At 38.5% G+C, this 22,487-nt stretch overlaps 1 protein-coding gene across 2 annotated transcripts in view; it reads right to left on the reverse strand.

Moving 5' to 3' along the window:
- The window catches only part of LOC104608172 (uncharacterized), a 112,611-nt gene that overhangs the window by 22,957 nt on the left and 67,167 nt on the right, over nucleotides 1-22,487 (reverse strand). For both annotated transcript variants that reach the window (XM_019199574.2, XM_019199575.2), the window contains exons 6-11: nucleotides 10,847-10,958; nucleotides 9,007-9,044; nucleotides 8,839-8,892; nucleotides 8,621-8,689; nucleotides 8,414-8,530; nucleotides 8,159-8,227 (exon numbers count right to left, since the gene is read on the reverse strand). In XM_019199574.2, the coding sequence (XP_019055119.1) occupies nucleotides 8,159-8,227; nucleotides 8,414-8,530; nucleotides 8,621-8,689; nucleotides 8,839-8,892; nucleotides 9,007-9,044; nucleotides 10,847-10,958 (459 nt within the window). The remainder of the gene's footprint in view (nucleotides 1-8,158; nucleotides 8,228-8,413; nucleotides 8,531-8,620; nucleotides 8,690-8,838; nucleotides 8,893-9,006; nucleotides 9,045-10,846; nucleotides 10,959-22,487) is intronic.

Consider the following 22,487-nt stretch of genomic DNA (forward strand, 5'->3'; position numbering starts at 1 on the left):
TACCGACGTATTGGGCGTATTGATATTTTGAACCTTGCCCTAGAAACAAGTGGTTTTAAAATAAGTAGGACTAAAACAAAAATATATGTAATTTAAATAATAATAATATAAGTGCAAATGAGGATACACTTAGGATTGGAGATCAAGAGATAATGCAATGTAACCTTTTCCAGTACCTTGGTTTGATAATTCATAACAAGGGAGAGATTGAGGAGGGTTTTAATCATAGAATTAAAACAGGATGGGCAAAATTGAGGGGTGTATCAGGAGTCTCATGTGATAGAAAAATGCCAAATTCAAAGGAAAACTTTCTAAAACAGTTGTAAGGCCAACTATGTTGTATGGAGCATAATGTTGGGCAACCAAGAAACATGTCCAAAATCCTACAACCAATATGGTTAGGGTAAAGCTTGGATGATGATGAATTGATGATGATCAAATAAAATAATCAATGCTCCAAAGGCTTACAAATCTTACAATTCTAGTGTACACCTTACACATTAGGATGGTAGAACATCTTGTGGCATGCCTCCACCTTTTTAAAACATTACTAATCCTACAACCAATAAGATTAGTATTTATAACTGTCAAAGTAGGCACAAACAAGAGAAAACAATGTTTGGGTGTGTCTAAGTGACCTACCCACACCCACAAAAGAGTCTCTATATTAAGTGTAGGGAAGGGCCCAAATTTTGGGTTGTGAGATTACCCAGTGGCCATTGAACTATTTGGGGCTTCCACTAGGGGATAACCCAAGTAAAAAGAGATTTTGGAACCCAGTGATTGATAGATTCACAAATAGGTTAGCCTCTTGGAAGAAAAACTACCTCTTTGGGTGGCAGGATAACTTTGATTAAGTCAACATTGGCTGACCTGCCTGTTTACTTTTTGTTTGTGTTCAAAATTCTCGAGGGAGTATGTGGGACTTCGGAAAAATTAATGAGAGACTTCTTATAGGAACTAGGGGAGGAGAAAAGAGATCATAGAGTTAGGTGGGATATAGTTACCAAAACCAAAAGTGATGTCGGGCTTGCATTACCATTTGTAGAAAAAGAATGAAGCTCTACTATGGAAATGGCTTTGGAGATTGACTTTAGAGAGATAAACTGTGGGCTCAAGTAATTTTAAGTGTTCATGGGCAAGCGACGAATGGATGGGGCACGAGAGTATCATCTAGGGCTACAAGAGCTTCTCCTTGGAAATCTATTCATGCCACGCTTCCTTCTTTCCTTCCTTTAATCAGGTACGACCTTTGCTCTGGTAACCTTGTGAAATTTTGGGAACTTGTTTGGGTGGGAAACACACCGTTGAAAGAGCTATTCCCCTCCTTGTATTCCCTTTCGATATTTAAAAATGAGCCAGTTTCCACCTTTCTGACCACTTCTAATTCTATTGTTGATTGGAACTTGGGTTGTAAAAGAGATCTTAGAGACTTTGAATTGAACCTTATTTCTGATTTGCTCAAAATTCTGGATGAGGTGGGTATTGATCCCTCTAAGAGGGATAGTAGGATTTGGGTCCCTTATCCCTTAGGTGTCTTCTCTTTCTCTTCCTTTTTCAAAGAGTTGGCTCATTCCCCACCTGTTTTTGGACACCCCTTCCTAGTATTGGAAGTTTGGAGTAGACCAATCCCTCCCAAAATTAGTTCTTTTTGTTGGGAAGCCTTCTTAGAAAAGTGTAACACTTGTGATTTACTTTAAAGAAAAAGGCCTAATTGGTGTTTATCCCCACACTGGTACATCCTATGTAAGGAGAATGGTGAGAGTTGTCATCACTTATTGATATCCTGCCCATTTATTTCAGAGATCTGGTGTTGGTTTTCCTCTCTTTTTGGTTGCAGGTGGACCTTTCCTCCAAATGTGCAAAGTTTGTTCCATTCTACTTTAGTTAAGGGATTAAAGAGGAGAGGGAAAATCCTGTGGAGATGTGTAAGAGCAGCTATCTGTTGGATAAATTGGGAGGAAACGAATCAAAGGACCTTCCATGGGACAAAAAGAAATAAGGATGTCATCATCGAATTAATTCCTATTAGGGTGGCTCATTGGGCTAAGACTATGAAGCTTTTTGAAGACTATTCGGAAGGAGACATTATCAGAAATTGGAAAGACGTGGCTTGGTCAGCTCCACTAAAGACTGCATCTAACCCAATTTGGTATCCTCCAGCTTTGGGGTTCACTAAACTGAACTTCGATGGTAGCAACGAAGGAAATCTAGGTCCGTCAGGTAAAGGAGTTTTCAGGGATGAAGAAGGTCGAATTATTGCCATGTATTCTGGTTCTATTGGATGGGGGGATTCTCTAAGAGCTGAAATATTGGCTGTTCTGGAAGGGGTAAAAAGAGCCTAAGAGCCGAATATTAGAAAACTGGTGGTGGAAGGTGATTCTAAGCTGGCTATTAGTTGGCTACAAAAGGACGAATTCAGATTGTGGAAGTATCTAAATGAGAAAAAGAAAGTTAAACAGTTTACTCAAAACATGGAAATCAAGTTTTAGTGGACTAAGAGGAAGGCTAATTCCTTGGCAGATTCACTGGCCAAACAAGGGGTGGGAAGAGTCAATCTATTCTGGGAAATACTGTAAATTGAAATGCACCTTTAGGGAGGGTTAAGAGATTTTACCCCTCCTCTTGTATCTTTTTCTCTTAATATCTCTTAATGAAAGTAGCTGTTAATTATCAAAAAAAAAGAAAAAAAGTAAAAGGGCCCGTGCTAGCCTTAGTAAGCAGATCTGCTAGATGAAGCCAAGACAAGACATGAAGAAGGGAAATTTGGCCTGAAAGGAGGAGGTCTCAGATAGAGGGACAATCCACTTCAATATTCTTTATATGCTCATGGAAAACAGGGTTGGGCGCAATTTTGATAGCACTGAGGTTGTCAGCAAAGAGAGGAACTAGAGATAGCAAGTCAAAACATAGTTGTCAAGGCAACACCTAGGCGACAAGGCACCCTTGGAGGCTCACCTCACCTAATTTCCAAGCAGTTTTGTACAATGTGTTATAAAACACTTTTATATACTTAATTTTTGAGGATATAATTATAAAATAGACATTGTTAAACTAAAATATTCATTTTGTGTGTTTATATACTAATTTCTTTTTATTATTTTCTTATTTGTTAGGATTTAATCAACACAAACATTATTAAATGTTGTATTGAACCCTCAAAGACTACAAAACCTAAACCAATAAGGGAGAACTTAAAATGTGGTCTAATCAAACACATTTTCTTCTTCTTCTTCTTCTTCTTCTTCTTCTTCTTCTTTTCTTCTTTTCCTCTAACAAAAAAAAGGGCTTCAGCCCCTATATTTTTTGAATTTTCTTTTCTTTCATATTTTTCTTCTCATGAAAACGTTGATTTTCTATACTTAAACATGAAGTTTATACTTAAAAAAATCCATTGCCTAGGCAACTAGGCAACAAGAAGCCCCCTTGCCGCCTAGCCTCACCTTGGTGCCTTGAAAACTATGGATCAAAATGAAGATCATGGATGAGTGCCTGAAGCAATAGATTGCTTCTAACATTTCCATGAAATAAGAGAGTCATCCAAGAAGATACACCAACCAGTAGTAAACCACCTGGTGTCAAGACAACCAGCCCAATCAGCATCAGCATAGGCAGAGAGATAGAGAGATGATGAGGATGGGAAGAACAACCCATGAGATATGATCCCTCTAACATATCTGATAATACAGTAGATAGCAGATAAAGGTAGCTGTTGAGGAGAAGAAATAAATTGACTCACAACTTGCACTGCATAAGAGATATATATGTATGGGTAATTGTAAGGTAAATTAGGCTGCCCACTAGTTGACGATAGAGAGTAGGATCGCCTAGAAGAGGACTGTCGTCCTTACCCAACTTCAAATTAAGCTCCATGGGAGTATCAACCGGCTTGGTGTCGGTCAAATGAACCATCTTTATATGATCTGTTGCATACTTGTGTTGGTAAACAAAGTAACCATGAGAGTTATGAATCACCTCCAAGCCCAAGAAATAGGTTAAACAGCCCAAGTCCTTCATCTTAAAGGATTAACTCAACAATTGCTTTAAATTAATGACTCCCTTTTAATCATCCCCAACAATGATAATATCATCAACATACAAGAAAGGTATAGTCATTCATTGAGAACTGTGTAAGGTAAAAAGAGAGTAATCTAAAGAGATCTGTATAAAGCCAGCATCAGTGATGGCAGAACAGAATTTATCAAACCAGGTTCTTGGAGCTTATTTAAGACCATATAGGGATTTCTTGAGATGACAAACAAGTTAAGGGTTATCACAATACCCAGGAGGATGTTTCATGTATACAACCTCCTTTAATTCCTCGTGAAGAAAAACATTCTTCACATCCATCTAATGAATCTCCCATTGCTTAATTGCAAAGATGGCCAAAATTAATCGAAATGTTTTCATCTTTGCTACTGGTGCAAAAGTTACTTCATAATCTACCCCATATTCCCGCTTATAGCTTTGAGCTACAAGGAGGGCCTTATATCAGTCAAGATTCCCATCTGATTTCAACTTCACAAAGTAAACCAATCTGCTACTGATGATAGAGAGACATTTAGAGGAGAAGAAACAAGCTCCCAGGTGTCATTCTCAAGAAGGGCTTGAAGTTTTATGTCCATGGAATCTTTCCAATGAGAAAGAGCAATGGCCTATTGGTAAGACTTGGGGATATCTATAGATGGTAACACAATGGACAAGGAGCTATGATCTAAAAGAAACCATAGCAATCAGGAGGTCTAGGAATTCTAGATGAACGGCACAAAGTAGGAGCAGGAGATAAAATGAACTTAGATGGGGGAACGAAGGGACTTACAGTGTCTATAGAATTGGGATGACCGATGTCTGTTGATGAAGAAGGAAGAGGTATAGGGGCTGGAACAGCTGATCGCTTTCGGAAGAATGTCTAAAGAAGCTTGGAAATGTATGGAGATGCTTCCGTGGAATCCAAAGTTGTGTGTAATAAAGAAATAGATGGAGCAAGTAACTTAACAATATGTTCAAAGTAGGATATATTTTCCAAGAAAAATGACATTATGAGAAATGTGAATGCGACATGCATTGGGATCACAGCAAAGAAATGCTTTGTGATTTGGACTATAACCCACAAGGCACACAATGCAACTTCAGTTGTGAGCTTAGTGCATTTTTGTGGAAGAAGATGAATGAAATAGACGCAACCAAACATGCAAAGCATAGAGAAGTCTGATGGACGATTAAAAAGAGACTAGAAAGGAGAAGAGTTACCTAGAAATGATGAGGGAAGAAGATTTATTACACAACAGTGCTAGCCACCTACACCCAAAACCATGTAGGTACATGTCAGTCTTGCAAAAGAGTCCTCACAACACTCAAAATGTGACTAGTCATTCTTTTTGTAGCTCCATTTTGTTGTGGAGTGCCAAGACAGGATTTTTGAGATTGGATGCCTTGTTGTTTCAAGTAGTTTTGGAAGTTTCATCAAAATACTCTCCTCCTAAATCAAAATGTAGGATGCAAATAACAGTTTTGAACTGAGTGGTAATCCAAGCTTGAAATAGTTTAATGGATGAAAAGACTTTTGATTTCTTGCGAAAAAAGTAGGTCTAGGTGAAACGGGTACAGTCATCAATAAATGTCACAAAATACTTATAACCCAACCTAGAAACAATTGGAAACGACCAAACATCACTATGTATAAGCTGAAAAGGCACAAAAAGCATGCCGAGATGAAGACGGAAAAGGTAAAACATGACTTTTGCACAAAGAACATGACAAACTACCACAAGTAAACAAAAAATTCATTTTCTTCGAATAAGGAAGTCCAAGGCATCTATGACATAGATGCCAAGCATTAATACAACTATAAGTTTCAAAACAAGGGGTAGTAGAAAGCATGAGCCTTCTCAAATTCCAAAGCAAATAGTCAACTCAATCAACATCCCTTTGCCTTCAACCCCACCCCCCCAATTTCGTTGATCTTGTATCAAACAACCACCAGAAAAGAAAGAAACAATGTTATCATCTTCCACAAGTTGTCCAACGGAGATCAAATTGGTTGTAAGTTGGAGTACAAACAATGTCTTGGGTAGGTGAAAAGGAGAGGATTTAGAAGTAGACAAATAGATCATCACATCCAATAATATCTAGTCTTTCACCATTGGCAATAACAATATGTTTATAAAAGAGAGAGGTTTAGGAGATTGACCAAAAGAGGGCCCTGTCATTTGATTAGAGGCACTATAACTGATGGTCAACAGATGATTAGGTGAAGGGCAAAAAGAAAAAAGACTTGCTAGACAAACCGATAGCAAAGAAGGCAAAAGAGATGGCCGAGAGAATAAGTTGACAATTCTTTTCTTCTATCATGACACCTCACACCTGTAGTATTCCTTACTGGCACCGAGGAAGTAGATGAGGATGATCCGTTATGTGGAGCTTTCTTCTGACTAGGCCCACCTCCCTTAGAAGGTCGAGTAGGACATTCTAAAATAATATGCCCTTTTGCTTACAATAGGTGCAGGTATTATTTTACAATATGAAGCTACATGTCCAAATTCTTTACACTCATAATATTGTACACATGAGAAGTCTTTTTATCCTTTGGGTCTGGTTGCAAGAAAAACAGTATCCAAATTAGAGTCCCTCTTCCCATCTAGTGCAGTCTGAGTAGTCAATCTAGTTTTTTCTCTTAGAAGCTCCCCAAGAATAGTATCCAGGTCTAGTAGTGTTTCCCTAGTCAGAATATTAGAACTAACAACTTCATATTCAGGCCTGAGATGCATTAGAAAATGTATAACCTTTCTTCTATTGAAATGTGTTTTCATAAACTTGACACAACAAGCTGAAGGATCCTCCCCCATATGCACTAGTTCATATTCAGTCCATAAAATGATGAATCCAGCATAATACCCTTGAATCTTCCTCTCTCCTTGATGATAAGAAAATATATCAACTTCTATTTGATATTCCCTAGAGATATTGGACTTCTGATATACTTTTCCATGTATTGATACATCTAATAAGCAATCCTATATCCACACATCAGAATAGCAATATCAACTTTGATCGAACTAAGGATCCAAGAGGCAACTTTTGCATTGTCGATTTTCCACTGCTTTAGGGCTTTTGCATCAATAGTTGAGCCATCCAGATAGCCCCAAAGTCCCTTGGCTTCAACATGAAATTGGAAATGGAACTTCCACAAGGCATAGTTAGATCCATTAAACCTAATGGGAAGACTATTAGCTCCTTCCGCAGCCATTGAAATAGGAAACCAAGCAGAAACAGTAGAATAACAGAAAGAAATCAATCCAATAATGTGGTTAACAGACTACTAATCTAAGAGAACTTTTTTCAGACACTTTTCAGGCTGAAACAAGACCATATTGAGAAAACCAAAAAAGAGAGAAAAGGAGATGCCAAACCTGATTAATAAGACTAATCAAAGTAGCAGAAAGACAGAAAGAACAAAGGAAACTGCAGAAGTAGCTGATCCAAGAGAAAGATCAAAATCTTCTTAAAAATTGACTTAATCCAACCCATCCAAAAGAAATCAGTTTAACCCTTCTGGGGAACCACAGATCCAGAGATTTACAAAGATTTGATGCCTCCTAAGAAAGATCCAAGAGGTTCACAGGTTGCACAAAAACCAGTAAACAGGATCAAAACAGCCCAAAGGAGAAATATCCAGAACAGTAAAATAGAGCTCACTTCCACTTCAAAATGAGCTCCCAATAGCAGAAGAACAGAGGATAGAAAAACCCCTAACAGCAGAACAGATCAAGACCTGCTGTGATACCATGTCAGAGTAGGCATGAACAAGAGAAAGACAGAAGTTCAGGTGTGTCTACATGACCTATCCACACCCAGAAAAGAATCTTTATATTAAAAGGTAAAAGAACTGTCCTGTCCTTAAGATGCAAAAAGTGTACAGCCAATATACAAATAGTGTACAGAAAATATACAAGGAAAATAACAAAACTAACCCTCCGTTTTATCTCTACTATTAATGTCTCTACAATAACACTGACTTGATAACTTGAAATATCTTCTTATATTTCACAATTCTGCACTTCTCCTAATTTTGAGTACAATACTGACATATCCAAATTGCTCAAACATAAAACTTTTCAGAACAAAATAAAAGAACATAAAGGGAAGTATGAATAACTACCTCAGAAGGCACCTTCTTCAAACACAGGGAAACAAATTCTTTCATAGGACGGGAAAAGTGCTCATCCAGCTGCACAACACAAGCATTACCCCATCCTTCAGAACTAATAAATGGTCTAAAAACAACTCAATCTCAACAATGCTTTAACTCTAACTAGTAACTACTTGGAGCAGGGTAGAAATCAAGACGAAATGTTGAATCATTTGCAAATTAAGCAACTACAACAGTAAATGTGATGCATCAAAATAAACAAACCTGTGGCGGGTTTTCTCGCGGTATGATGAAAAGAACCCTCATTGGGTGTAGATCTGCAAATGGAGGCTCCCCTTTAGCCATCTCAATTGCAGTGATCCCCAAAGACCAGATATCTGCCTGCATAAAGTAAAAGCTGAGTGTGTGAAACAAGTGGACCAAGTTCCAAAAAGAAAATAAAATATCCAAGACAACTCTGCCAACAGGTACCTTTTCATTGTATCCTTCTGAATTTTGAATGACTTCTGGAGCCATCCAGAATGGTGTTCCTACAAATGTCTGTGGCTTAAATTTATTAACACAAAGACTTCAATGCTGTAACATAAATACTAAATAATTCCCATCTTATCACAAATAAAGACAATGCAAAAGGAAATACCAAAGTACTTCAATCTGTTATTTTTATAAATCCATAGGAAGAGCATGACCTTTCTTTTATCAATTGTTCGTGTTAGTTGAGCAGAAACACCAAAATCTGCAACCTGTTAAATATTTGAAAAATAATTTGAGAAATCAGAATCAAGTGAAGGCATTCCATCCATTTTAAACATCATTGGTGATTTTAAGAAATGTTTAGGCAAAAAGGATTTATGTACCTTAACATCTCCATTCTCTGTCAATAAAATGTTCGCAGCTGCCAAATTTATTGCAGGTCATTACATAGTGTGAGTAACATGAAATAAGGCTGAATGCATTTGAAAGTAAGAAAGGAGATGCAAATTCTATTTGGCTAATCTTTGAAAGGGTAAAGTAATAAACCAAACTGGATATTGATATTACTCTAGAGAGGCAATCGTTTAACCAATTGAGATTAAAATAATCCATTTGGTGAAGATAAGACATGAATTCTCGGTGTTCACAATAGATGATATCATTAGAGGATAAGTGGCGGTGGCATCTACTTCAATGGTGTGTAATAGATTAACCAATTGTTGGACAAATCTGGCAGAAGACAAGATTAAAATGAACTTTGATGGCTGTGGCATTGGAACTCCAGGAAATTCAGAGATTGGAGGCGTATTTCACGATCAAGGAGGCAACACTATTATGGCCTTTTCAGAGCCAACTGCATATGGGAACACAAGTGCTTGCAGTACTTCAAGGATTGAGGCTGGAAAACACATCAATATTCAGGAATGTGATTATTGAAGGAAACTCTAAAACCACTATTGCATGGTTGAGGGGTGATATGTAGGTCCATGGAGTCTAAGACATCAAACCAGAGAGATCAGATTTCTAGTTCAGAGTTCAGACATTACAAGCTGAGGCAGTATGGGTAGCCTGGTCTGATAATTCTCTTAAAGACTCCCTGCCAATGAAGGTGTTAGTAGACAAAATCTAGCATGGAGGCTGGGGTCTGTATCCACCATGCTCAAAGAAAGGTGCAGTGTGTTATAGCTGGTAATTGTAGGGAGCATAATAGCTGGCTCCATAATACTTTGATTGGTACATAATCATTGTATTCTATTTTCAAAAGCAATAAGTTTTCTAGGAGTTGGCGGCAAATTGCTTCTTCAGCCTCATCAAGCAGCATAATATCTATCTACCAACCACCTTTGAACCACATGAAGCCAAATTTTGATGGGAGCAACATGGGCAATCAATGGATGTCAAGAGTGGCAGGAGTATCAGAAATCATGAAGGACATGTATTAACCATTTTTCTGGCCCTTAGCCAAGACAATTCTATAATGGTAGAGTTAATGGCACAATAACATGGAATCAAGCTAGGAAAGGCTCTTAACTACAAAAATCTCATAGTTAAGAGGTTCAAAGAATGTTATGGCTGGATATGGGATATTGTGCTACAGGAATGTTTTAAGAGAAGTGAAATGGTTAGCAAGGGCATAAGAGTCACATGGACTCAGAGATCAGCAAAAAGCATGGCAGATACACTAGCAAGTCAAGGGATAAATAGGGATCAAATGTACAGGACTTTCTACCTAGGAAGAGTTGTCTGAAACCGATGAGGTTCAGACCTGTTTAGCAAGGAGAAATCAGAAAAGAAGAAAGAAAAACAGAGATGAAGAGAAGAGAAGAGAGGAGGAAGAAAGAATAGAGAGAAAAGGGGTGCAAACTTATGTTTCTAGTCTGCCACCACAGGTGCTATTTATATTAGTCTTATAATAAAAGAGGTACAATGACAGGAATACCCATCACTAGAAACAACAAAAAACATTCTAACAGCAATATAATCAGAAGGAAACATCAAGAAATAATGAAGAGGTGGAACCACAAGCTGGTCAGTCATTTTCTCTACAGGAAGAACAGCAAGTAATGTAATTAAGAAAATGAAATGACAGGTAGCCATCTAAAGTAGCATGAGAAGTGTGAGGCAAAACCATATTGTAAAGATTGATTCTTTTACTCAAACCTAATGAAATCTCTCAAAGTTACCAATCAAAAGAAATAGTTAGTGATTAAGAAATGGTATTACCTTTAATATCTCTGTGAATTTTTCCTTCATTGTGGAGGTATTCGATGGCATGCAACAAGTCACGTAAGATGCATGCTATAGACATCTCATCCAGTGGAGGTCCTGATTGAATCTATCAAAACACAATATATGTTAGATGCTGCCTTTTAGAAGTGTTTATGGAGAGCAATTAAATTTGTATACTTATTTAGGATTATTCCTGTCAATTTGTCCACCAAAATGTTGCAACCAAATGAGTATTGATATGAGGACTAATTGCAATGGAAAATAACAGCTCTTTCTTTTTTTCCCTTTCTAATAGACATCCCAAAGAATAGTTTTTATAATATCACTGAATGGTTGCATATTTGCTTATATATTGCTAACATAAAAAAAGGAAATAATTCTTAAAAACCAAAGTATATCCATGTTTTTTCTTATGATGGCAAACATGAATAGAAACAATCAAAGTGTAAATACAACTGCTAATTCACACAAATAGATTTGTTACTGATAATTTTTCTCCTGTTTTTCCTTTTCATGAAGTTAGCATTCAATGACCAGTTGGTACTTATGCTCTCAGTAACAAAGTTGTCTCCTTGATATCCAAAGAAGAGTGGAAATGGCATCCACCTATTGAAGGAACAGTCAAACTCAACCTTGATGGGTGCTCAATTGGAACCCAATTTCCTCCAATATTGGTGGTTTTCCAAAGAAACATTTTTTTTTTGTTAATAAAGTGAAAGATTTTATAAAAATAACAACCAAAATGCCTTAAAAATGCAAAATAAGCACAAACAAAAATGCCAGACATAACATCCCAGACATAACAAAAATGCCAAACAAAAATGCAAAAGTGCAAGGGTGGCAACGTAACATCCCAGACATCATGCACAAGTCCAAAATGCCTTAAAACTCTCTAGGGAATACTGAAAATACAAAACAGAAAGAGAAGAACAAACAAAAATCAAGGCAAGACAAACTATATCCAGCTCAGCAGCATGCTCAATTGACACTGGATATCTCCAACATAATGCAAAAGAAGCACCCAAACTCATTTCTTTGAACATGAGCAAAATATGGGTGAACTTTGATCCAATCAATAGTGACTGGTCCACTCTCCAGGCCAACTTTTTATGGCTCTTCTAAATGTCTTCAAAGGTCCTCATGCTCCTCTCCTTCCAACTATGCCAACAAATGGAAAATGGCACACTGCTCCAAAAAATATTTGCTCTCTTGCTTTCTTGAATGATGACCAAAGAAAATTTTTCATTATAATGAAAAGGCTGCCAGATTCTTGTGCTGAAAAGTGATAAGAAAAAAATCCTGTATAAATTTGGAAAATCTGCATAAAATAAATAGATTATTCACATCTTCCTCTGCCTTGAAACCTATGTGACAAATGCTGGCTATGTGAAATCCCCTTTCTTTAAATGGTCATTAATGAGAATACTGTCCACAACGACAAACCATGCAAAAGCTTCCACCCTAGGTGGAATAAGGTTTCCCCTGTTAGAAAGTATTAGCTTTTATATATGTATTGGCAACAAGGGTGTAAAGGTCTTTTAGGCTCCTTTCATCCTGTTATTTAAACAGGGTACTTTTTGTCTTTGCACTTAACATTATATTGTTAACAAAAGCGGGACAGTAGTAAGAGAGAACCCAGTTCGACCTCTTCTGCCCATTAGCCATATTTCTCCAGACATTCTTCTTCTCTACTTCTTCATTCTCCTGAAGTTCAGGAATATATCAGACCTACTTTCCTCTTATTTTCTCTTGTGTTTGCTCTGTTTAAAGGCTGATCACATCCCCAAACACCTTTTGTAGATGGGATATAGATTCTTGATGGGATCCTTATTGCTAATAAGTTGATCGACTCACGTAGAAGGGATAGAGAAGGGCCAATTCTCAAGGTGGATATGGAAAAGGCTTTTGATCATGTTAGTTGGAATTTCCTGGACTATATGCTCTCTAGAATGAACTTCAGCTCCAAGTGGTGAAATTGGATCAAGGACTGTGTTACCACTCCCACTTTCTCTGTCCTCAATGGTGTTTCCCATGGAAGATTCAAAAGCTCAAGGGGTTTAAGGCATGGAGACCCTTTGTCTCCCTTCCTATTCAACATAATAATGGAAGCCTTAAGTAAGCTCACCTGTAGGGCAACAGACAGTGGTCTCCTTCAAGGGTTTAAAGTTGGTGAGAGAGATGATCCAATCTCCCTATTCAATTTGCTGATGACACCATCTTCTTTTGTGACTCCCCATCTGATCAGATGGTCTCTTTGGGTTTCATTCTTAGATGGTTCAAAGCAGTTCCAGGCCTCAAAATTAACCTGTCTAAGAGTGAATTATTGATGACATAGAAGGATTTCCTGATCCCAGTATGGCTAATATTTTGGGTTGCAAAACTGGGAATCTGCCCACCACCTACCTACCTTGGCCTTCCCTTGGGAGCCAAAAGTAAATCTAACTTCTTGAAGGGGGGATTAAATGCAAGGTTGGCAATAGACACTTCAAGTTCTGGCTTGACAAATGGTGTGGGGACATTGCTTTAAGTGTAAGTTTCCCCTCTCTCTTTGATATTGCACAGGATAAAGATGTTGTGGTGGAAGATTTCTTTGAATCGATGAATGGGGAGATTATTTGGGACCCTACTTTCAGAACAAATTTTAACGATTGGGAAATTCGTCCACTAACAGATCTTCTAAGTCATTCATGCCTTCAAATCCAACCCACAGTCAGATGATGAAAGAATATGGTCTTGGGAGGCCTCTGGCAACTTCTCCTTTCAGTCTTCCTACAACAACCTTGTGATTGGTGACGATGGAGGCTTCCTTTGGGCTATAATCGGGAAATCCCATGCACCTTCAAAAGTTGTGCATTATAGAAGGATCTAATTGTAAAACAGCCATTCTGACATTCTTTCCACCATCTTGCATCCTCCTCCCTTGAAGGAATCTAAACTACTTAAAGCTCATACAGCAAGTCCAAACATTCACCAAGTTCTCTATCCAACAACAGTTTTTTAAATTTGGGGCACCACTCTCACAAAGTTCTCCAGCATCATACCATTCATCTTTACCAAAATCAAATTCTAGACCCTTACCCACTTTAAGCTTCAAAAAATTCAAAATGTCTGTTCAAAACACATAATGCCATTCCAAACTCAAATTCCATATCTACATAGATGACACCTACCCTTCTGAATCCTAACACATCCTAGTCATACCATATTTACAAGTATTGACCCTTCTCAATTAAGTCTGCTACCCTAGCTGGTATCTTCAAAAGATAAAGACAATAAATGGGCAAGTTAGAGAGTACACTCTTAGTTAGAGTTATATGACCTCCCAAAGAAAGACACTTGCTTTTCCAACCTGCCAACCTTCTTTCAACTCTATCTACCACTGGTTCCCATGTTGACAAGAGAAGGTTTTTTTCACCATTGTTTTTATCAATAAGAGAAATTCATTAGAAAATATTTAAAAATTACAAGATAGGGAGAGGTAAACTTTCTTAATTCTCCACAGACAAAAAAGCTATTACAGTTGAGCCCAAAACAACTGGTTCCTCCCCACTCCTTGTTTTGCTAAGACATCATCAAAACCATTTGCTGCCCTTTTAACCCATCTGAACTGCACTTCCATATCTTGAGTCATCCACTTCAATCTTTTTTTTTTTCATTATTGAAAATCCAAAAACCTTTATCTTCCTTTTGCAACCACTCCAATACCATCTTTGAATCACCTTCTACAATCAGATTTCTCACATTCACATCTTTTGCCTTTTTGTAATCCTTCCATGACAGCCATAACCTCAGCCCCTAGGGAGTCACCTATTCATACCAGATGGCCTGGATTCCCTGCACTACTCCCATCAAAGTTCAACTTGATGTAATCAACCATTAGAGGAGACCAAGCAGGGTTTATATTAGATTTTTTGCAATCAGAACTAGCCACTTCCTTCCATTTGTTCATGATATCAACTGTTGAGAAATCAGCAAACATCTTCAAAGATTTTACCTAATGAACCACTCTCACCAAAACGATTTCAATGATAGCTTCTCTACTTCTAAGAATTAATATCGGGATTTTACTTTTGTGGTGGATGATTATTCTCATAATTTGCCATCAACAGTGAGATGGGGAGAGGCCTTAAACAACCCTTGTAAGTAATATTTCAGCCCGACAGTGAAATACAGGTCTCAACATATCACTGAACTGTGAACTGAATTGAGAGCAAGAAGAAAACAGAATTAAGGGTGTCAAGAATAGTCGACCCCCACCCCAAAGAGTCTATTTTATATTAAAGAGATAAAATATATGTACAATTACAAGAATGCCCTTACAGGGCTGAAAGATAAAAAGAACAAATAAAATAATAAGAATACGATACTGTACAACAAGAACGAGGTGTAGACATCAAGGAATATCTTTACACTCCCCCTCAAACTGATGTGTAGACATCAGCATCAGTTTGCCCACAAGAACGAGGTGTCGACTTTTAGTCATGGCCTTGGTGAAAATGTCCGCAATCTGCATGTGAGAGGCTACATGAGGAAGAGATATAGAGCCTGCAACAAGAAGGGGAGTACAAAGGGATAGGAATAGGAAGTGGAGTACCAAGATCCATGAAAAGAGACTTCAACCAAACAATCTTGCTACATGCAGAAGACATAGCTCTATACCCAGCTTTAGTAGAAGACTTAGAGACAGTTTATTGTTTCTTACACTTCTAAGAGATGAGAGAGTCACCCATGAAGACGTACTACCTAGTAGTGGATTGGCAAGTGTCAGGACAACCAACCCAATCAGCATCAACATAAACCCTCAATTGTATGGATGATGAGGAAGAGAAAAACAATCCCTGAGAGGTTGTGTCTCTAACATAACGAATGATGCGGCGAACAACAGTCATATGAGGTTGCCGCGGGGCAGAGACAAATTGACTAACGACCTGAACAGCGTTTGAAATATCAAGCCAAGTCATAGTGAGATAGATCAGAGAGCCAACAAGCTGACGGTACAAAGTAACATCAGGAAGGATGAGGCCTTTGGATTTAGATAGCTTGACATTCAGCTCCAGGGAGGTATCAACATGTTTCTCATCAGTAATTCAAGCTAATTTGATGAGATCATAGGCGTATTTTTGTTGACAAATGAAATACCCTCGACTGCCACGATGGACCTCCAAACCCAAGAAGTAAGTAAGAGGACCCAGGTCCTTCATGTGAAAGGAGTTATGAAATAAGGACTTTAGCTCACAAATACCATCACGATCATCCCCAGTTAAAAGCATGTCATCAACATACAATAGGAGGATAGTGATACCCTGGGGTCTTCTCTTAACAAAGAGAATAGTTAGAGGAACTCTGATTATACCTAGATGCAACAACCACATCTCGGAAGTGCTCAAACCAAGCCCTGGGTGCTTGCTTCAAACCATATAGGGACTTCTTTAGGTGATAGACACGTGAAGGATAACTGCAATATCCAGGTGGAGGTTTCATGTAGACTGTCTCCTTCAGTTCACCATGAAGAAAAGCATTCTTCACGTCTAGTTGGTAAATAGTCTAGGAATGAACAACAGATATGGCCAGAAGAATCCAAACTGTGGTGATCTTAGCAACCGGGGCAAAGGTTTCTTCATAATCAATCACATATTCCTGACTGTATCCTTGGGCAACTAATCGGGCCTTATATCGATCAAGGGAACCATCTGACTTCAGTTTGATTGTATAGACCCAACATCTTCCAACAATAGAAGCATCTGGAGGATCTGACACAAGATCCCAAGTATCACTCTCATGAAGGGCTTGAATTTCAGCATCCATGGCTTCTTTCCACTAAGAACTTCTAATGGCTTGTTGATAAGATCTAGGGATATCTGTGGAAGAAAGAACAACAAAAAAGGAACTATGGTTTAAAGGAAAACCATAGCAGTCAAGGGGTCAAGAAATACGGGTAGAACGACGAAGTGGAATAACAGAACTACTATCTGAAATAGGAGGATCTTGGCTCAAAGTGTCACTTACAGAGGGTACCGAGGAGGGATGCTCTAAACCGGGTGGAAGGGGGGGTGTAGACACAGGGACCGAGGCACATAGCCACTTGCGGGTGAAGACGAGAAAATATCTCTCACTTGAGGAAGTAGTACTGTTTGTCTGAATCAAAGTCCTGCAAAATAGAGATGGAAGGAGCAGACAATCTAGCAATCCCAACAAAGAAAGAAATATGTTCAAGAAACACAACATTCTGGGAAATCCGAATACGATGAATAGCAGGATCATAGCACAAAAATCCTTTGTGATTAGGACTATATCCCACAAAGCCACACATAGCAAACAGAGCAGTTAATTTAGATCGTTCATGAACAGGAAGATGTACAAAACAAAGATAACCAAAAACATAAAGACTAGCGAAATCTGGGGGATGACCAAAAATTTTTGGAAGGGAGAAGTGTTGCCGAGAACAAAGGGAAGAAAATTGATCAAATACACGGCTGTACTGGCTGCTTTTACCCAAAATGAAGTTAGAGTATGAGATTCCTGTAGTACTGTCCGCACAACACTGAGAATATGTCCATTCTTCCGTTCAGCCTCACCATTCTGTCGTGGAGTGTCTGGGCAACTGCATTGAGACTGAATTCCATAACTCCTCAAGTAGGCCTGAAAGTCTTTGTCTCTATATTCTCCCCCTGAATCTGAGTGGAGAATGGTCACATTGCACTTGAATTGATATTGCACCATAGTATGAAATAATTTAAATGTGCCAAAGACTTCTGATTTGTGCTACAGAAAATAAATCCAAGTATATCTGGTACAATCATCTATAAACAATACAAAGTATCTGTATCCCAATCATGAAGTAATAGAAGCAAACCAAACATCACTATGTATTATCTCAAAAGGTTTAGTGGCATGTTCGGATGTATGAAGAAATGGTAAAACATGGCTTTTACACAAACAACACACAGTGCAAGAAACATCAAAAGTATGAACAGGAAGAACTTTATTCTTAATACCAAAGTCAAACAAAAACCTTAATTGTTGGGAATATGGATGACCCAATCATTTATGCCATAAACCCTTACAGTGAGATGCAATGTGTCCAAAACCTTTACACTCATAGCACTGAGTTTTGGAAATTCTTGGAGGTTGACTTCTTACCTCCATGAGCAACAAAGGCTGTTTTAGTCCCAACTTCAGTCATCTTCCCATCAAGCATAGGTGTAGTGAGAAGTCTAATCTCTTCCCTCAGGAGTTCTCCTAAAACAGAATCCATATCTAGAAGTGTTCCCCTACTCAGAATGTTGGACTTGATTATCTCACATTCAGGTCTAAGTTTCATAAAGAACCGAGTCACCTTTCTCTTCTCAAAGTGTTTCTGAAGATATTTCACACTTTGCTGGATCCGAGGGTTCAATATGAACAATCTCATATTCAGCCCACAAATCAAGAAAACCTTAATAATATTCCTATATCCTCCTATCTCCTTGGTTGTAGGAAAATATTTCTAATTCTATTTGGTACTGTTTAGATACGTTGGACTATTGATAAACTTTTTCCAGATACAAGTACATCTCATAGACTGTTTTCATTCTCCTCATAGGTACAGATATATGATAATCAATATAACTCAGAATCCAAGAAACAAGCTTACCATTATCCAACTTCCATTGTTGTAAAGCCTTGGCCTCAGTCTCAGTTGGCTTAGTGACCATTCCATTCAGGTATCCTTCTAAACCTTTCCCTTCAACATAAAAGTCAAAATGGAACTTCCACATCCCATAGTTCTATCCATTCATCTTCACAGGAATAATATATCCTCTGTCTGAAGCCATTACAGCAAGAAAATAGCACAAAATAGGGTTAGGCTGAAGTTTAAAGGAACTAGACTGAAGTAAAAACTGATCAAAATGAGTGATGTAAACTATAATCGAATGCAAGAGAGTAAAAAAACTGAGAAACAAACCCCTTTCTTTCACCGGAGATTGTCCAAGATCCAGTAGAAGAAGAAAACTGGATACACAGTCCAGAAAAGGAAAGTCTAGGCGCAGCTGCCTAGAAGAGAAGTTTAGATCTCTCTCAAAACTTCACGGATCTCAATGAAACTTTCAGAGTATGTTGAGAAGGGCTAGGCGACAACTCCTTTTAAATCTTGCTACAAATGGATGGCAAACAAGAAGGATCCAATGAAATCTCTCTTTTTGGATACGAGAAAGCAGAAAAATGGTTCCTGGAAAGATCAAGACAGTCTAGGAACAATCGGCAGAAATGCAAGTTCTCAATGGATCAAGAAAAAACAAGGTGGATCAGAAAAAAAGGTCAAAGGGCAACACGCTCTGATACCATGTGAACCAAATTGAGAGCAAGAAGAAAACAGAATTAAGGGTGTCAAGAATAGTCGACCCCCACCCCAAAGAGTCTATTTTATATTAAAGAGATAAAATATATGTATGGTTACAAGAATGCCCTTATAGGGCTGAAAGATAAAAAGAACAAATAAAATAATAAGAATGTGATACTGTACAACAAGGATTATTCTAATAATGTACATCAAGGTATATCTTCGCATGAACATCTAAGATGGAGACAAATACAGTTGAAATATTTAGTGACAGGAAGAAAGAACCCAAACAAAGGTAGAGGTAACCCATCATTTCACTTGAGCATTCTGAACTCATGGCCCGACTATTTTATCTTAAAATCTGTTTGCTAGATGATGAACATTACATTTCATATGAAGCATCATTATAACATCTCCACACATCTCATAAAATATTTTATGCAATCAAATTTGGACATTGATATTCGGTTATAAGTTCTATCTGAGACTCTGGGTAGCGTAGAGTGGTTGGTCTTTTTTTCAGAAATAGATAAAAAAGAAAATAACTAAACCCAAAATTTGCAACATACATCACTAAGTGATGAGAAATTTCCCATGATAAAAGGAATCAAAACAAAATATTACCAGCACAACAACCACCCAATAGAAGCAACCTAACCTCATCCACTGTTTCCAACACACCAACCCAAACAAAAAATTGAACCATTCAACAACCCAACCAAAACAACTACTCCCAACAGCACCATCTAAAGCCTTAAAACTATACTCCAAACCATAAAAACCCCAATTCCCCCTATTAGAGACAAGCCTTTTCTTTCTGGTTCTTCTTCAACCTCCAAAATCATAAAGATTTATCATCCTTGCCCTTCTCTAATTCCTGGAATGTTTTCCTTACAAACTCTACACCACCCAAAAGGAACAGGCTCAAGATTTTACTTATCGAACTTCTTGAATACCATCTTCCAAAACAATTCCCTTCTCAACTGATCTCACTTGATAAAAAATCCGATCAACATCATTCTCTTTCATCTCTGTTGAGCAGGAGACCAAGAAGAAGAAGAAAAGAAGAAGGAGAAAAGAAGAAGAAAGAAGAAGAAGAGGAAGAAGAATAAGAGGCAACTGAGTTAAGGCCTCAACAAAACTTAGCTTTAGTCGAGTGAAGCTTTCTATTTATACTGTTCTGGCCGTACATAACAAAATGTATACAGAATTACGAAAATACCCCTACGGGTACTAAGTCTGTGTACAATACATATAATACACCTGTTAACACTCCCCCTCAAGTTGGGGCATAGATATCAATCATGCCCAACTTGTCACAGAGACCTTGATGTCTGGAATAGTTTAGCCCTTTTGTAAATAAGTCTGCAAGTTGGTCTTCAGAGCTGATGTATGGAGTGCATACTTCGCCTGTGATGATTCTCTCTCTGATAAAATGCTTGTCAACTTCAATGTGCTTTGTTCTATCATGTAGTACCGGGTTGGCAGCAATACTGATAGCTGCCTTGTTGTCACAGAGTAGAGTCATGGGTTTACCAACTGGAAAACCCAACTCTCCCAATAGATTCTTTATCCACATACCTTCGGCTACTCCGTGTGCCATTGCACGGTACTCAGCTTCAGCACTGGATCTAGCTACCACAGTTTGCTTCTTACTCCTCCAAGTAACCAGGTTCCCTCCTACAAAGGTGCAGTAACCACTAGTAGACCTTCTGTCACTTTGAGATCCAGCCCAATCCGCATCTGTGTAAATTTCAACCCTCAAGTGTCCATGTTTCTGGAATAATAAACCAGCACCCGGGAACTTCTTAAGATACCGTAGTACTCTCTCTACTGCTTCAAGGTGGGTGGACCTAGGTGCATGCATGAACTGACTGAGGACACCAACAGCATATGCTATGTCTGGACGAGTCATAGAGAGGTACAACAATCTCCCTACAAGCCTCTGAAATTGCTTCACATCCTTAAGTGGTTCACCTTGATTGTCACTTAACTTATGGTTGGGATCAATGGGAGAGTCATTTGGTTTAATCCCAATCTTTCCAGTGTCCTTAAGCAAATCTAGGACATATTTCCTTTGAGAGATGAAGATACCCCCTTTTGATCGGGCAACCTCAATCCCAAGGAAGTATTTGGCGGGACCTAGATTTTTCACCTCGAACTGAGTGGCAAGGAAGCCCTTCAAACTTTGAATTTCATCCTTCCAGTCACCAGTAACAATTATGTCATCCACGTATACTATTAGGGCAGCCATTTTACCTTCTACACTTTTTACAAACAGTGCGTGATCTGACTAACATTGCTTGTATCCCCTCTTCTGAACTATAGTATGAAATCTGTTGAACCAAGCCCTTGGTGATTGCTTCAGCCCATATAAAGACTTCTTCAACTTGCACACCTTTTGTTCACTTCCTTGAGCCAAAAAAACCGGGGGGTTGAGCCATATAAACCTCCTCTTCAAGGTCACCATTCAAGAAGGCATTCTTGATGTCGAGCTGATGTAGATCCCAGATCAGATTTGCAGCAAGAGAGAAGAAGACTCTAATAGAGTTCATTTTGGCAACAGGTGCAAAGGTTTCTGCATAATCAATCCCATATACTTGAGTGAAACCCTTTGCCACTAAACGAGCTTTATACCTCTCCACGGTTCCATCAGCCCCATGCTTAACAGTGAACACCCATTTACATCCAACTGGATCATTTCCCTTAGGAAGATCAACAAGTTCCCATGTGCCATTCTTATGAAGAGCATCAATTTCTTCCTTCATGGCCTTCATCCATTCTGTTACTAAGAGAGCTTTTGCCACATTCTTGGGAATAGGGATACTGTCAATGGAGGTAAGAAAAGCACGAAATGAAGGTGAGATGTTCTCATAGGAAACAAAGTTGGAAATGGGGTGTTTGGTGGTGCACGACCTAACACCTTTCCTGTGGGCAATGGGAAGGTCAAGATCATTAGCAACAGGGAGGTTGGGAGTCAAGTTACCTGAGTGAGTATGATCTTCCCCCAAGGAATCTGATGGCATTTGAGGTACGGCTTCTAGATTCTCCTAAGCTCTTGAACCTGATTGGCCTTTACGACGACGAGAAAAAACACGGAAAGGTGGAGGATCAGAAGGAGGAAGGGGAGAAGGAGAAGGAGTAGGAAGAGGAGAAAGTTGAACTAGTTTCTCCTCGTACCTACACTCCCCCTGAGGAGAAATAGGAAAGAATTTCCGTGAAATAGGATCAAAGCAACGATACCCTTTCTGAGAGAATGAGTAGCCAAGAAATATACACGGGATAGCACGAGAGTCCAATTTTCCCCGGGTGGGG

This window comes from Nelumbo nucifera, chromosome 1 (assembly GCF_055504915.1).
Source record: "Nelumbo nucifera cultivar China Antique chromosome 1, China Antique-T2T, whole genome shotgun sequence".
Taxonomy (NCBI): domain Eukaryota; kingdom Viridiplantae; phylum Streptophyta; class Magnoliopsida; order Proteales; family Nelumbonaceae; genus Nelumbo; species Nelumbo nucifera.